Source organism: Atta colombica, unplaced genomic scaffold (assembly GCF_001594045.1).
Source record: "Atta colombica isolate Treedump-2 unplaced genomic scaffold, Acol1.0 scaffold224, whole genome shotgun sequence".
Lineage (NCBI taxonomy): Eukaryota > Metazoa > Arthropoda > Insecta > Hymenoptera > Formicidae > Atta > Atta colombica.
Window position 1 is genome coordinate 1,432,985 of NW_017259321.1, and position 17,138 is coordinate 1,450,122.

At 30.4% G+C, this 17,138-nt stretch overlaps 1 protein-coding gene across 2 annotated transcripts; it reads left to right on the top strand.

The window, feature by feature from the left end:
• The first annotated feature begins 7,848 nt into the window (after positions 1 to 7,848).
• Positions 7,849 to 13,268, top strand: LOC108687989 (double-stranded RNA-specific editase Adar). 2 transcript variants are annotated; one of them, XM_018194039.1, is made up of 8 exons: positions 7,849 to 8,289; positions 8,383 to 8,456; positions 9,576 to 9,639; positions 10,027 to 10,836; positions 10,929 to 11,317; positions 11,423 to 11,717; positions 11,798 to 11,988; positions 12,109 to 13,268. In XM_018194039.1, exons 1-8 carry the CDS (start codon positions 8,238 to 8,240, stop codon positions 12,205 to 12,207), a joined length of 1,974 nt encoding a protein of 657 aa, XP_018049528.1. In that variant the 5' UTR covers positions 7,849 to 8,237; the 3' UTR covers positions 12,208 to 13,268. The 2 variants fall into 2 exon arrangements, with proteins under 2 accessions (XP_018049528.1, XP_018049527.1); XM_018194038.1 differs by having other exon boundaries at positions 7,849 to 8,065.
• Positions 13,269 to 17,138: the final 3,870 nt, after the last annotated feature.

Consider the following 17,138-nt stretch of genomic DNA (forward strand, 5'->3'; position numbering starts at 1 on the left):
AGCAGGGACATTATGCTGATTAGATTCGTACACCACGAAAATAGAATCGAACTGTATTAATCTGCTCTTACATACACTTCTTATTGGAATATTTACGGGATTCCTAATATGCATGTTAAAGAGATCTTTCATGGCATAATGATTATTCCATATGTTTAACATTCGTTCCGTTGTTGATAGTTGAATCATATTAGTACCTTAGATATCACCCCGATTAGACTTTTGACTGGATTAATTTCAGTTGGAATAGACTGTAACTTATATTAAGTTGCGATGTATTATAACATAACTTCGCGAACGATTTCTTCGAATTTACTGGATTATCATAGAGAGACTTAAGTGTTTAAAGACATTATGCTTCAAAGATATTTCTCGAGAATCGAAGTGTCGTGTATCAATTCTCATCTCCGCAATTCATCCGAAGATGTAAATGATGCTGTCATTGCGGCGATGTAAATCATGCACCAAACTAGATCTTTTAACACGTCTCTAATCGAAATCAGTTTAATGTCATCGTAGGAATCGTACATGCGTATAAGAGAAACAAAAATATGTATAAAAAAATGAGCTGTAAGTATTATTGTAATTCCTTTTCTTGGGAAACAGTAAACGAAGAAAAGACAGATAAATTCTTGAGAAGATAAATGCAGGAAGTGCGTAAAAGTTTATATGTAACACAACATATCATGAAGCATCGTCGTGCATAGGCTTAGTGTAACAAACATCATGTGCTTATAATTAAGAACAATTTCACTTGCACTTACAATCGGTTTTTATTTCACCCATTAGCCGTTACATATCTTTTATTAATCTACCTTTTCAATTCTTTTATTAATCTTTATGTTTCTTTAATTAATGATTCGCTTCCTCGATCAAAATGAGATGTAATTAATAATTCAGAAGGTATAAAATATTCGAACTTTTGACACTGAATATAAATACGTGAATATTCCTTCACGTGCGCACGACTGAATTGTTTCCACAAAATTTATAATAAGGACAAAATGTGTGTGAAGTATCAGTGACACGGGGTTTACAATAGAAGTCGTAACGATCGTAGGGTTTTTAATCGTAGAAAATTAATCAGTCACAATCCAATATGAAAAAATATGAAAAAAATAAACGATTATGATTGGTCAATTTTTTATTACTTAAGACCCTACAACCACTACGACTTGTATTGTAGATCCCGTATCAGTCAATTTTCCATGCTATTTCATTTTAGAATATTTAACTAACTGTGTAATTTAGCAAAACTTGATTGTCATCTTTCGAAATTCAATTTTGAAATCCTGAAAATTATTTGCGGCGAGAAATGACTCGAATTGATATCGAATCAACATCGATACGATATCATGAGATATGCAGGGAGGGAGCAACCCCTCCCCCTCCTAAATTTTCGAAAAGCCGTACTAGTATTTAAGACATTAATCTAATTATAAGACATTACAGACAGTCTTCAATAATAAGGTCTATTTTTTTTAGTTGAAGTTCTTGTATACTATTATTATTAGCTCTACATCTTTTTATTATGTTGAATATGACATTAAAAGATTTTAAAAAGAAAGCACTTATAGTTTTTCTGATTTTTACAATTTGAGTGACAATGAAGCCGAATTATAATACATTCTCTGAAGGAATGAAAAAATTAAAAAAGAAGTATTCAAAGAATTGAAATCAATACACAGCTTTAAAAGAATCTAAAACTTTCTTCCCAACACCAACGAAACATGTTTTGCATATTTCTTTAGCTCAACCGTGCAGAACGAGCATAATTGAAATATCATTTAGTACATTGCGAAGGTGTATAAAAACTGGTTAGCGGTCAACAATGTCGGAAAATTGCTTCAATGGATTTTATATGTTAAGTGTATGTACAAAAAAAAATGGTGCTTGCGAAGAAAGAGAAGCTGATGGAAGAAAATTAAAAAAGTTCGCTGAAGAGGCTGTAATATAGGTATGTTTTAATAAATTTTGAGTGTGAAGATAGAGTTTTACCCCTTCCCCCCCCTTCCGCTAATTGAAATACTGTGTACACTCATGAATACGATATAATATTGATAATAATTGAGGCTCATTTCTCACTGAGTTTTAAATTTTAGATTAATATATATTTACGAAATTATTACATATACATATTCACATGATATTTGTGTATCTGTCTCTAAATTTTTCTGATATACTACATAATATTATACTAAAATTTGAATAAATTATGTCAGGCTGTATCAGAATTCCTGAAATGGTCAAAATATTCCCATCATTATTGACGAATGCCCATCATTATCGGTAATAATTTAACAATAATTCAATTTCTATAATAATACAGCAAAATGCAATAATCTTATGAATAAAATTCAGATCATCTAAAATCTATGTGAAAAAATAAGAATAACCGACACTAGAGACAGTTACTATAAGAGTTATAGTCTTTAAAAATCACGCACATCTTTTTATATTGCTGTGTATCTAGGCGTTTTATTGCAGTAACGCTATGTATGACGCAAATAAAAAAAAAGAGACAGGATAATAGTCCGCAGAACATTTATTTTGAAACAGTTTGGAATCTTTTTTCATCAAGATAGGATCTTTAGATCTAAAGATATAATTCAATGTTTAGAAATCTAAAAATATAATCCAATAAGCGCAAAAAAAATTTCCAATAGTTACAAAATAATGTTCCGTTGAACGTGGCCAATTCATAACATTTTTTAAATCTTTGTTTCGATCTATTATTTATTTAAGAGTATACAGTCAACATACTACAAATGCTTAAAGTATTCTTTGATTAGTCAATTCGTAAATTCTTTTTTTTTTGATTGGTTAAAAAAATACTTCAAAGCATTTGTGGTGAAACTTAGACCGCATTCTGAAAGAATGATGATGCGAAAATCATTAGGTTTATTCAGATATTTCGTCTAATAATACATCAATGCATTGCATCAAAATATAACAATAATAATTAAAAATAGGACCTGACTAATCAGATTCTTTCAATCTTTTATCTAAATGTTTACATTTTTTTCTTTTTCTCATGTAAAAAAATAATGTGAGCAATAAGAATGTGCGTAAAATGAGATAACGAAGACAGAAGGAAAGACATGAAATTTATCAATGTTCTGATGTTATCAAACAATAGCATCAAAAGTAAAATATTAATATCGATTATTATTAATTCCTTTCCAGAGATTTTAGAGAGTTTCTTGTAGAGATAAAATATAAATTAAAGCCTCATCTAACTTAGAATTTTATTTTCTTAAATTCTCACAGTGAAATTAAGGTTTGTTTTTTATTATTTTCAAAACTTCCTATCTCGCTTTCACCAATTATATGTATATATTTTTTTTGTACATTATTTCGTTTTAAATTAATATACAACAAGTGTAATTAATCCACAAAAAAACAGATTTTTAATTTCAAAATTACAAATAGTTTGACTAATCCTATGTATTTAAAATCTTTGTTATTGATGCCTAAGAGAGTATTCGAAATGTCATTCTATTTTTGAAATATTGGCCATTGAATATAAAATATATAATTATAATAAACGTAATTATTTTATCATAAAATTAACAAAAAGAAGAGCCCAAGTTTTTATGTTATTTTTTGTGATATTTAATTAAGTTTATAAATAATTTATTTACGATTATATATGAAAGACGATGTTATAAATTTGTGAATAGCGTTTGCATGTAACTTTCTCTTTTTTCTTTTCAACTAATACTCTTGAACGATCTCGATCTTATTTTTAGTAAAATTTAACAAGGGAGTATCACAAAGCACACAGGTATAATATTTCGGAATGCAAAGGACTAGTATTGAAAATGTATGGGTATCTCTTTTGTGATAAATTGGTTATGCATTCTTTGTTCTTAAAATGAAATTTGGTGGGGAAAGAAAATTCTAGATCACATATCTATTTGGTGAAAGCAAAAAAGAAAAGTTCAAAGTCCAGTACAGAAGAACATGTATACAAAGGACAGGTTTTATAGTTTCACATATTTTGCAATTCAGTGCATTTAGAGCATTCAATGGATACAGTGCAAGAGTCTTACCCAAAAAAGATTTCTCATCGAAAGTTAATTTTCATTAAAGAAGAAGACACTGTAAATTGATACTTCGTATCTTCTTGAACTTGTACACTCTTGAGACACGTAAGATCGGTACGTATATAGACTGCTATTGAAGCAAGCGTACTGTTTAGAAATAAAGGTGGATAAATATGTTTACATTGCTCTCGCACGAAACCCTTATCGCCTTCCCCAAACGATGCGTGATAGAATCTGCGCTTACACATAAACATCCAACAGTGAACGTGTCGATGAGAGAGGTCTCATTTGCCGTAACAGTAGTGACAAATTGATGTGATTTTTACTTTCCGGGTGTCGGGAATCGTATCAATTTGTCGTTATCGTTATCGTGCGAGCAATCATTTTTTTAAAATTAATTTAAGATAAACTTTACTGTTTCGCGACTGTTATCGTTAAGTGAAAACGCTTGTTCATATAATAATTTGTTGAGATATACGTTTCACCCCGCTCTACTACAGTTATTGTTTCTGGTTTTGAAACGTGTTTGTGAGATGAGTAAACTTGTAAAGAAGGATCTTTATGAAATTGTAATCATGGTAACACGCATAGTAGTGCAACGTTCGACGCGCCTCTACCACGTGTGTAACGTCACGTGGCGTGCGCGTTTACACCAACTCTCTCGCAAGGGCTTACTAAAGAAGTTAACACTCTTGATCAATCACTTGGATCTGCGAATGATCGTTAAGTGCTTCAATCGGAAACTCTTCGCTGATGACCCGGACATTCTCTCCATCGGCTACAATGAGATCGTGCGACGTGGTGTGCGAGATACTGTTTACGTTGAAGCTATAGTGAAAAAATACGAAATATATATATTACATAGTAAGTGAGAGATTTTTCGTTAATAATATAATTAGTGTTCTAATTCTGGATATTATAATATCCAGAAAAGATATAATTGAGTGATATAAACGATGGATAAGAATAATTAAAAAAAAAGTCGAAATTTTTCGACTTTTACTAAATAAAGTGTATATGAAGTAAAATTGAATACAGTTAAACTTTAAATAATAAAGTAAATTTTTCAATTGAAAAGTAAAAAAAGTATTAAAAAAGCATAAAGAAAATAAAACAGAAAATATGTTGTGATATTTTAATCTAGAATTCTCGAATTCTTTAAAATCTTTTTTCTTTTATTTTATTATATTAAAATTATTTAATTTAAACATTATTATTTTATAATAATAATTTTTGTTATGAAATAGAAACTTTCGCGTGTAGAAATGCAAAAATTAAAAAGCATTGAGTTCACAGTCTCATATTGACATTAATTTTTCATTTGTATAGTTTAAAAAAATAGATAACAAAAATACTATTATTAATTGCGGTATTATAATGCTCTCTTAATTTTTAATATGATGTTGCGATTCGGCGACTAGCGATTAAAGAAAGCAAAATAAGTTAATTAAATGAAAATTCTTTACAAAAAATGAACGAATTTTCTAGAAGTAGCCTTTTCTAGAAGTCTTTCGAGACGTTACCCGGTGCCGTGCGTGCTATCTGTGCGTGAATAGGCAGAAGAAAGCAAACATCTTTTGTTGAGAATAATAGATAGATGTTCTTTGTTACTGCATGTTTCTCAATTAGGGTTCAAATGTATACAGAATATTTTCTCAGAATTTTGGAATTTTGTAATTCTTAACGGCTTTCTCAGCTTTGAAATTTTGTAATTCTTATCGGTAATTCTTATCGGTAAATTCAATATCGGTATCGTTATATTATTGTTCCGTAAATAGTATTATATAAAAAGAAAAAAGCTGCACAAGGATAATGATATCAATATTATCGATTAAAAGTTAAAGAATCTTAATGTAGATACATTCAAACGGACGCGAAGTCAAAAAAAGTATAAAGGTATAAAGAAAATTAAATAATAATAAATTATTAATTTCAAAAAATGTTTTGTGATATTTTAATCTAGAATTTAGAATTCTAGAATTCTTGCCAGATTAACCTTAGAGAAATTTAGTACTAGAAGAGTGGCATGCAGAATTCGAAACATTCGACGGATCAATGCAAATTTAGCGTCATGTCCGCTGCACGAGATGCTGCAAATAATATTTAATTTGTACGTCAAGGTACTGACTATAATTATTTATTTTGAACATTAAAAACATTGATTAATATTTTTAATACTCAAAATAAATAATAATTTTCAATATTAAATTTGCCAAAATTCTGTAAGGGTAGATCAGACCTCTTCGAGCATATTGTGCAAGTGTGTGATCGAGCCGAAATTGAATGGGCTTGGCTTTTAATGTTCGCAGGGTTTCATGCAGCGGACGTGATGCTAAATTTGCATTGGTTCGTCGAATGTTTCCAATATTAAATTGGCTAATATTAAATGACGAACAAGAATAATTTTAAAAATATCGAAATTTTGCTCGATTATTGCTAAATATTCATAGAAAAGTGTATGGAATAAAATTGAATAGTTGAAGTTTAGTCGACTTATATTTTTATATTTTTTATATTTTTCAACTGAAAAATATAAAAAAATATTATAAAGAAAATGAAATATATAATATATTGTGTACTTATTTTATCTAAAATTTTAGAATTCTAGAATGTTCTTTTCTCTTTTATTTTATTTTGGATTTCTATAAGAAAAAAGATCAGACCTACTCTTTATATATCTAGAGAAAGATTTCTTCAATTCAAAGAAATGTTTCTTTGCTATATAATTAAAGAAAAAATTTCTTTAATTTGAATTATTTTTTTAAATCAAATAAATTTTTTTATTTAATTTCAATAAATAATATTCAATAAATAATATTCAAATCAAAGAAATGACATTTAAATCAAAGAAATTTTTTTTTAATTGTATAGAAATATTTATTTGAATCGAAGAAATCTTTCTCTAGGTGTACATTATATGTTGCTCAAGTTGTATGTGAATGAATCGACCTTACACACAGAAAAATCATTCTATTATTACGAAAAGTAATTACTCAATTTATTTTCTTTCTCTTATTTTTCAATTATCTTTAACAAAAGAATATTTTCTTCGTAATAAACTTAGAATATACTTATTATAAATTTTAGACGAACTCGTTAATATTCAAATTAAGAATTAATTTTCTTTTTTTGAATATTATAAAGATATAAAAATAATTGAAAAAGCGATTTTATATAATAAGCAAATCGAGTTTGTTTTAATTAAATAATCTTGATTGAAGTATTAAATTTATTAAGATTAAAAATATATAATATTTTGAATAAATTTGTTTGTGATGAACTTACGATGAGAGTTTGCGGATACTTTTAAATACTTGAAATAAGTAATCATTATTTGCGTATAATATGTATTTTCTGTGTGTATAGCTTTTAACGGTCGCTGCATCTCGTGCAGCGGAAGTGACGCTAATTTGCATCGGCCCGTTAAATGAAGGGAGAGAAGAAAGTAGGAAATGCCAAGAAAAACGATATACGTGTCACATCATATATATCACGTGCACGTAACCGATCACGAGGAATCGCCACGAGAGGGAGTCGAAAGCTATTCTATTTTCGCGATCGGATTTTGAAATTCTGAAGGCACGAATGGTTTTTTCTTTTTCTTTTTTACGACACGAAGTACGACAATTATCTCATTTCGAAAAAAATATCTTAGAATTTCGAATTACTTTCCTTAATTTTTTCTTCCTCTTTCACCCTCTTCTCAGATTTCCTCTCCCCGCTCCTGCGCACATTTGCGCTCGGTATAGACTCTAGAGTGCTCGCAGCGCTCGAAAAACGCCATTTATGCGGTCGACGTGAATAAGTGCCGACTCTCGTAGAGTAATCGTGTGTAAGAATCGCAATGATCGCACACATTTAGCAAGTATCCTTTTCAAAAGTTTTCGAAGTGCTTCAGTGTACGACAAAAAGTCATTCTCGGCGAAGCGAAGCGAGCGGAAGCGAAGCGTTTATGACGGCGTTTTCTCGACGGCGACAATACGGATATCGGCGGGGCCATCTCTCTGGGGGATCAGGTTAGGTCGATTATGCGAAAAAAAACGACAATGGCGCTGCGGATTTTCGGGATGCCAGAATAACCGACGCTGAGTGTTTATTCGTACTGACACGCGGTCGCACGTGCGAACGCACGATCCGTCTGTATTTAACCCCGTGGTATCATTCTCTTCCCGAGTGAGAGACGGCATCATGTCGAACGGGCTGGCGTTGTTGAATAACAACCAACAATCGGCTCCGACAAGTACGAGATGGCTCTATTGATTTTCCCCGCGATGCACTTGTAATGTATACTTCCGTGTGTTTATACGCCTCACATTATTTTTCTCCTTTTCAGAATGCGGCGCGTCTATGACTCCTGCTAACGGTAATACACTGTCAGAGAACTCGCCCAGCGGCCATGCGGCGCAGGTAAATCGAGACGAATTTAATAATTCCTAATGTAAAGTGTGCCATCTTCTCACCTGTTAGTGAACACCTGACATTATTTCATTAGAAATATGAGAGAAAGCTGACTTAATAGATTTGATCAAAGTAGTCTGTGATATTTGGCTAAGTAGAAATTTTTGTAGGCTTTAATTCCAATACATTCCTTCAAACAACTTTTTTTTTTATCAAAACTAAGAGAGTAAGGTGACTTAACAGATTTGATCAAAGTGGTCTGCATTAGTTGAGTAGAAATTTTTGTAGGATTTAATTTGAATGTATTCGTTTAATTTTTTTTCATCAGAAATAAAAGAAAGTAGAAATTTTTGTAGACTGATTCGAATAGAAAATATCCAGATAACTTTTTTTTAACTTAGAGCAAGGTGAATTAAAAATATGTAGAATAGCATTTTTATCTCTAGTAAATATAAAAATGCTATTCTATACACATTTTTAAGTCGTCACACTTTACTCTAGTAAAAGTTTCTTTTTTATTTCTGATGAAACAATGCAAGGTATTGGCTCACTAATAGGTAAGAAGATACAATTTTATTAGAGATGATTTTAATTAATGTATAACAAAACAACATAAATCAAGTTAGCTGAAATCTGGTAATATTTAAGATAAAAATTTATGTACAGAGAGTATCTTGAAATAAAAAATGTTGTAAAGACACTTATCTGTCAGTTATTAGTTTTTATATTTGTTAAATAAAGCATGAAATCAAATTAAAAAGAATGATATGTACTAGATTAGATAAATATTTACTTCTTGCCTTACAGTTATTTGGAAAAGAAATGTAAAAAAATTATTATTTTTTTAGAATAATGGAGTCATAAAAAGAATATCAGATATTTTCAAACCGGTAAATGCTATAATAAATATTTTAAATAAAATATTAAGAAAACATTATTTTGGATCAAATAGATCTAAACAGACTAACAGGGTTAAAAAATTGGAATGATATTAAAACTTTTAACAACAAAAAATTACAAGTTTCTTTTATGATTTCTCATACTGATAATGATAAGTCAAGTATTGCAGAGAGTTCAAGTAAAATAATCAGTATGATGTCACAGTTATTTTCATGCTTTATCTTGCAGATGGGGCATGGAAATTTACCCAAATCTCAAGTTCTTAAAAGATCTTCAGAAGTAGATTTAGAAGGTAGGTTTATATATGTATACACACATTTTGTGTGTGTGTGTGTGTGTGTGTGTGTGTGTGTGTGTGTGTGTCAAAAATTTTATAAAAAATTTAGAATATTCTACAGCCTTTGTTGTAAATATAAGTCATCTCCACAAATTAACGTAAATGTCCTATGTGTAATGAAAAATAAATTAGAGAACACAGTTTTTATTGAAAAATAATATTTTTATAACAATTTTAATATTTCATTAGTTCTTGTTTGCTTTTTATTGCCTTTTTCAGAAAAATAAAATAAATTGAAAGTGTTTTATATTTACGGCCAGGCTGTGTGTCCTCGTTTGTACATTTAATGTTTAATATTTATTTGATAACACAGAAGTAATAAACTTTAATTTGTTTAATCAGATATTATCAGCGCTAAAAAGCGTCATAAAAATCCACAACCAAAAAACGCTGTATGCGCATTAAACGAGTTAAAAACTGGAGCTACATACAATGTTGTGGGACAAACTGGACCCACACACGCTCCAATATTCACGATTGCGGTACAAATTGATGGTCAGACTTACGAAGGAAAAGGACGCACCAAGAAGATGGCAAAGCATGCAGCCGCGGAACTTGCTTTACGAAACATTGTCCAGTTTAGAAATACACCTGAGGTTCACCAAGCTATCAATACTTGCCAGCCTGTTGTGCCTCTTGAGCCAGATTTTACGAGCGATGTGACTGAACGTGATAACCATCTTGTCAATGCATTTAAAACATTAACGCAGGAGCCAAAGAATACTAATAAGTTTTTAGATAAAGGTCCAGTGGCATTGATTAACGAATTATATCCGGGCGTTGTATATAACTGTATATCCGATAACGGAGAAAGTTATGCAAAGTTTACGATATCAGTAACAATTAATGGTGAGACATTCGAGGGAACGGGCCCAAGTAAAAAATTGGCAAAAGCCGCAGCTAGTAAAGCTGCTTTAGCAAAATTGCGAAATGTCCATAGTTCTTCGTTTTGTTTATCATATCCTGTTCGCATCAACTTTCCCTCTCCAGAAATGTCTTTACCGCAAATGCTAGCTGATCAAATTGGCAAGATGGTTAATCAGAAATTTAGTGAACTCATGGTAACCAAACCGCAACACGCACGACGTAAAGTTTTGGCTGGTGTTGTAATAACGAAAGGGCAAGATGCAGAATTAATATGTGTTGCCACCGGTAAGATATAAATTTATTTTATTTCTATAATATTTAAACAAAAATCTTGGACAATAAAACATTTATTAAAATTATTTTTTTTTTTGTAAAAGGTACGAAATGCATCTCAGGCGAGCATTTAAGTCGAAGCGGTAGTGGTATAAATGATTGTCATGCGGAAGTAATAGCACGACGATGTCTTTGTGAATATCTTTACAATCAACTAGACTTGCACATTGGAAATGAAAACAATGCTGACTCTATTCTCGAGCCAACTAAAAAAGGATTCAAATTGAAGCAAGGCATTCGATTTCATTTATATATAAATACCGCCCCTTGTGGTGATGCGAGAATTTTCTCACCTCACGAAGAGAACGATGCCATAGACAAGCATCCCAATAGACGAGCTAGAGGTCAATTACGTACGAAGATAGAATCTGGTGAAGGGACTATTCCTGTGAAGAGTAATGAGGGTATTCAAACCTGGGATGGTGTAATCGCAGTATGTATTATTTGTGTTAGAGGCAATCATACATTGCAGAATATTGAAAAAAAAAATACTCAGATTGCTTTTTATCGATGTTTTATTTTAAAATCTAATTTAAAGGGTACAAGACTGCTGACAATGTCGTGTTCGGACAAAATAGCTCGGTGGAACGTACTTGGTGTGCAAGGTGCACTCTTAAGCCACTTCATCGAGCCAATTTACTTCCACAGCATTGTCCTTGGCAGTCTCTTAAATCCAAGTCATATGTACAGAGCGATATGCGGTCGCATTGAGAATACTATTCAGGGTTTACCACCGCCATATAGACTTAATAAACCTTTAATGAGTCTAATTACATCTAATGAGATCAGACAACCTGGAAAAGCGCCTAATTACAGTGTCAATTGGACACTTGGTTTGTACATATTCGTAATCTCTCATAGAAAGAAATATGTAAAATAATTTAACGAATATATATATTTTTTATCACCTCAGGACAAAACGAAGCCGAAGTCCTAAGTTGCACAACTGGCAAAGATGAGGTGGGGAAACCTTCTAGGTTATGTAAACAAGCATTCTTCAAGCGGTTCTTTAATCTCTTACGTAATCTTCCGACCATAGACAATGTTGACGAAGAAGGTTGTCGCCTGTATTTGGATGCAAAATCTTTAGCACAAGATTATTCCGTAAGTAATTATATCTTTGATATTAATAACAATACATAACAATTTGTATGAAATATTGTTTGTTATACTTTATATTTCATGCACCGTTATGTAGCATATCTTATCTTTTTTCTGGAATAGCTTGCCAAGACTCAATTGAAGGATGCTTTCACGAAAGCACAGCTTGGAACTTGGGTGAAAAAGCCGCAAGAACAGGACGAGTTCTATGTCGATATCTGACTAAATCAGAGTAACAGTAGTATAACAAAAAATGCAAAAAGTCCACTTGTCGGATACGTAGTTCCTAGTGCAAAATAGATCGCTCGTTCGGCGTGTCATGATATGGCAGAATTTGGTATCAGTAAAGCATAAATCGTAGGATCTCGTGCATGTGTTCTTTTGCGCCCTATGATCTCGATATATTTACCGTGTTCAGAATTATTACGTGTATTACGAATTATTGATAATTATTAATAATTTCGTTATGTACGGTGTAGTCGATAGGAAGATTTGCATCAAAACTTGCATTATTTTGACTTATTAATAGCAATAAATTGTTGACAAAAAGTCGATTCAGCACATATCTATGCGGAATTTCGTAATATTAGCATAACTTACAACATATTGCTTCTCATCACTTTTCTAATTTTGCTGCACTATATGAGACAGCTGAAAGGACATATTTGATAAATCTGTAATCTTTTCATGCAAAAAAATTTTGTCATGTTATCGACATTCCTGTATTTTACTCTTTGTCCAATGATATACTTGCATAAACTATATGGCTAATTGATCATAATTTCGAATATATAGTTTTGAATTCGAAATAGTTTTAAGAGGCAAACATTAGTGTCTTAAATAGGCATTGTACCTACGACGTCCCCAGATAACATTCTACGTCAGACGTACCCATTTTACAAGTAATCGCAATCTTTCTTTTTTTTTTTTTTTTTCAACAAAATTATAATTTGTCGCTTAGTGCATCTAACACTTATATGCACGTGACATGAACATCCATGTATCACATACTATGAACATATCCTTGCGTAAGTGTGCAAGCAAATTAGCGGCATCGATCACGATCTTGCATGTTTCTATCTCGAAATATCCGAAACTCAGAATTTTATTATTCATGAGTTCACACGAAATGCTATCTGGGATCTTTTTGTAGGGCATTAGATATCGTAGCAACGAATTAAGTTGCACTTTGCATCTTCAACGGCTGTGATTGGATTCAGATCTGACAAATGATCTTAATCGTAAAAAGTAATTATTCAGCAAAATTCAGCGAAAATGGCAGAAGGACAGAATTTCTTATGAATGTTTGCATAATAATTGCAACTTTTTATTACAATAGCAATTTGTAATTTTATTTATCTATTATTATTCTTGCTAGAATTGAAAATATTATTTCTGCTATACATTCGGAAATATAATTTTAATGATTACCTTCCGATGTTTACAGAAGAAGATTATATGGATATTGCGCAAAAATATTTACAGTGAATTAAGAACAAATATTCAATATTAGAATTATAATAGGATATTCGTATGTTTTGTTGTACAATGTCCTAGTTACGTTGATTAGATAAATTTTTATCAAGGAATTATAAAAAAAAGGTGCATGATTGAAAATGGTGACTACGTTTACAATCATCTTTTGCATTTAATAAAAGAAAATAACTGTTATAAAAATAACTGTTATAAAAATTATATGCTTTATAACAATACACTATTCTCCGCGAGCAGTAAGATCTGAAATCACGAAAATTAGATCCTTCACATTCAGTTTTACATAAAAAGCAGCAATGTCGAATACTCATATAAAAAAAAAAACTTAAAATAATGGATGACAATAAATAATGGAACATGATTTTAGAGTACATGCACTTTTTTATTAAATTCTGTGATAGGATTTTATCTGACTTTCTAAATTAGAACTTGTTTTATATGTATATCGAGTTGCAACTGTCCGCAGCCTATTCAATGTAATGATTGGTTATTACTCTTTCTATACGTATATATTAAATATACGTGTACAGGAGTTTTAAACAATGCAAATGATTGGTGGTATAGAAAGAACACAATAATAATTACTTACGTAACGTGAATGATTACATAGTTTTCCAGATAAATATGTTAATAAGTACTCATAGTATATTTAGAGAGAATCCTAGGTCATTGCCTCACTGTGCCAGTATTAACATCGTGCAATTCTGCCGTAGTGACACACTGCCCGCGTCGGTCCAGTTTTGCATAAAGAACTTATTTAATATGGTTTAATATGCAAAGGAAAGCCAACAAAAATCCGTATTATTTTAGAATTGTCTAAGTAAAGTTAAATTATAAATTTGCTCTTATTTTGGCTAAATATTTTCTAAAAAACAAATGTTTTGTTAAGCGTATGTATGTCACACACGCAATTAATTTTATAGCGACCGTTAAAAATTTTTTGTTTTACATTTCTCAATTAATATAATGATAATCAACTAATATACTGACGAGATTCTTATGTTAAGATTATTGGAATATTTGAAAACTTCGTCAAGAAGTAGCTTACTCATTTACTTTTTTAAACGCGAGATACATTCCATTTCTATTTCATTTCTATGATTCTTGTTTCCATAAAATAAATTGCGTGTGACGACGAAGTGTTTGGCTCACGTATATTGTAATCGTTATGTGATATCAATCGTGTATTTGTGCCAAGCGCAATACGCACCAACAGCTCAATGAATTTTGCTTTGTTTTTTTCTCACCTGTTTTCCAACAGACATTTTATCGACAAAACAATATAATCAAGTACTCAATAATGAAGGTGAAAAAAATTATTTAATATGCGCTATGTCACGCAACAAGTATCATACTACAGAAAGAATGCTTCGATATGTCCTCATCAATATAATTTTTTTTATTTTCCAGAGAATATCTTTCAATACACATATATACATATGTATAGTGTAATTAAAAAAAAAATATATATATATATATGCATTTGCATATGTGTGTATATGTAGATAATGTATACATATACATGTATATATAAATGTATACTGGAAGATATTCTACATATGGAAAAACAAAACTATATATTATAACACATAATTTTAAAACATCTTGTCCATACACGGGCAGTGCGATACCTTCCCTTACATGTATAATTCACGTAATTATAATTTACCGTTTACTAAATGCGCTGCAGTTACGTTACAAAATTTATAAAGTATTATCTTTTATCTGAAATATCTGAGATTACTGTCTGATATGACTTATAAAATAATTGTTCATCTATTGTAAGAATTGTTTGTCTTAATTTATTATTCAATTGAAAATGTATTCACGAGATATTGAATGATTTTTCTTTCATTCTTTTCTACTTCCTTGCGCCTTTATTCAACAGAATGTGCGAAAAGACATTTGTCACGAATCATGCTATAACTGCTTGTTTATTATCTAATTTGTCATATTTTTCAATGTTATTTGTGTATTAATCAACTGTAAAACACTTAATGCTATTTTTTGAATTTCAATAGTATGCAGATAATTATAGATTTGAGAGTAAATAAATCTGGGCTTTGGAAGTGCATTTTTTAAATTAGCGAAAATAATCGTTTTCTCAGAAAGGATTGCACGATTGTACATTAAAAAAGGAAAATATTTTAATTTATTTACATCTATCTAATGATGCTTATTTAAAACAAAAGAATAGGAAAATATTAAAAAAGGTTTGAATGGAAAGATGTTACAAAATTTGTCTAAATCTTCGTTCGTGTGTTATTGTTCGCACAGAAAAATATACTTACAAATTGAGCATGATTTAAAGTTCGAGAATACTGCAATATTCTATAAAAAAATGTATAAAACAGGCAGTAATCTATTATTCTATAGATTCTCTCTATCATCACATATGACACTCGAAGTAATGTAAACATTAAAACTCGGCGTTCTTACTATTATTGCGGCATTAATTATCAGTATTACTATTTACAGTATTTTAACACTATTATTGATTATATTTGAAAAAAGAAACGAAGTGATTTTAACTATTATAGATCATTTTTAACGTATTAAACGTATTACTGTCATTTTTAGAATATTGAAAATTACTATCGAAAAAGACGTATTTTATCGTTAAATATGCAATACGGAAAACGAGTTCGAATTTATAATATAGCGTATTAAATAAAATTAGAGTAAGACTAGGTATTGTCTTTCTTTTTGATCTCTTCTTCCATTGTAACGTAAGTTTGCGAATATCTTACGTACAGAATATAATTGCATTTTATTATCGCACATACAGTATATGATATAGTATAGTATGATCTAGAACATCACTCACACACACACACACACACACACACACACACACACACACACACACACACACACACACACAGAGAGAGAGAGAGAGAGAGAGAGAGAGAGAGAGAGAGAGAGAGAGAGAGAGAGAGAGTATAATAATTCATTCCCAAAAGAATAAAAAAAAAGACCCAAAGTAAACCACTCAAAGTAAGTTGTAGAGATATTAATTATTAAATGTAGTCAATTTTACTTCAATTATAATTCATTATATGCTCAAATGTGTACTATAGTCGAGATCCTGAGCAAAAATCAAGTATCATAATTGTCGAGTGTAATATGAATTTGTAGTCGGTTAGATTTTAAGCTTGACTATAGTGCCTCTAGATATAAGTAATTTAGAAATTAAAACAATCTAGATCAACTATCTTGAACTTACAAAATAAACTTTTATTTACCAGATTCTCGCGTATTGTTTTGTTATTTTCTTCAATACCTCTTCCTTGAAGTAGATAAAAGGAAACAAAAATATATTAATTTTAATTGTTTTTTTTTTTAAATTATTCTACATAATAACATTTATTTTTGCAGCATTAAGTGTACGAGGAATCAATTTAATTTCGGTTAAATGAAACACTTATTTTCTTTAAACAAACTTTATAGTACATAATGTGACGTTAAACATTTTGTTTCTGAATTTATCATGAAACAAAAAAAATGTTTCGCTTGCAATATATTGAATATACGCGCGTGCGCGCGCGCGCGTATGTACAGAGTATATAAATATTTAATTAGATATAATAAATAAATCTACATAAATACAAATATTGTTAAATGCAATTTGAAATAAAATGATACTGTAATATACATAT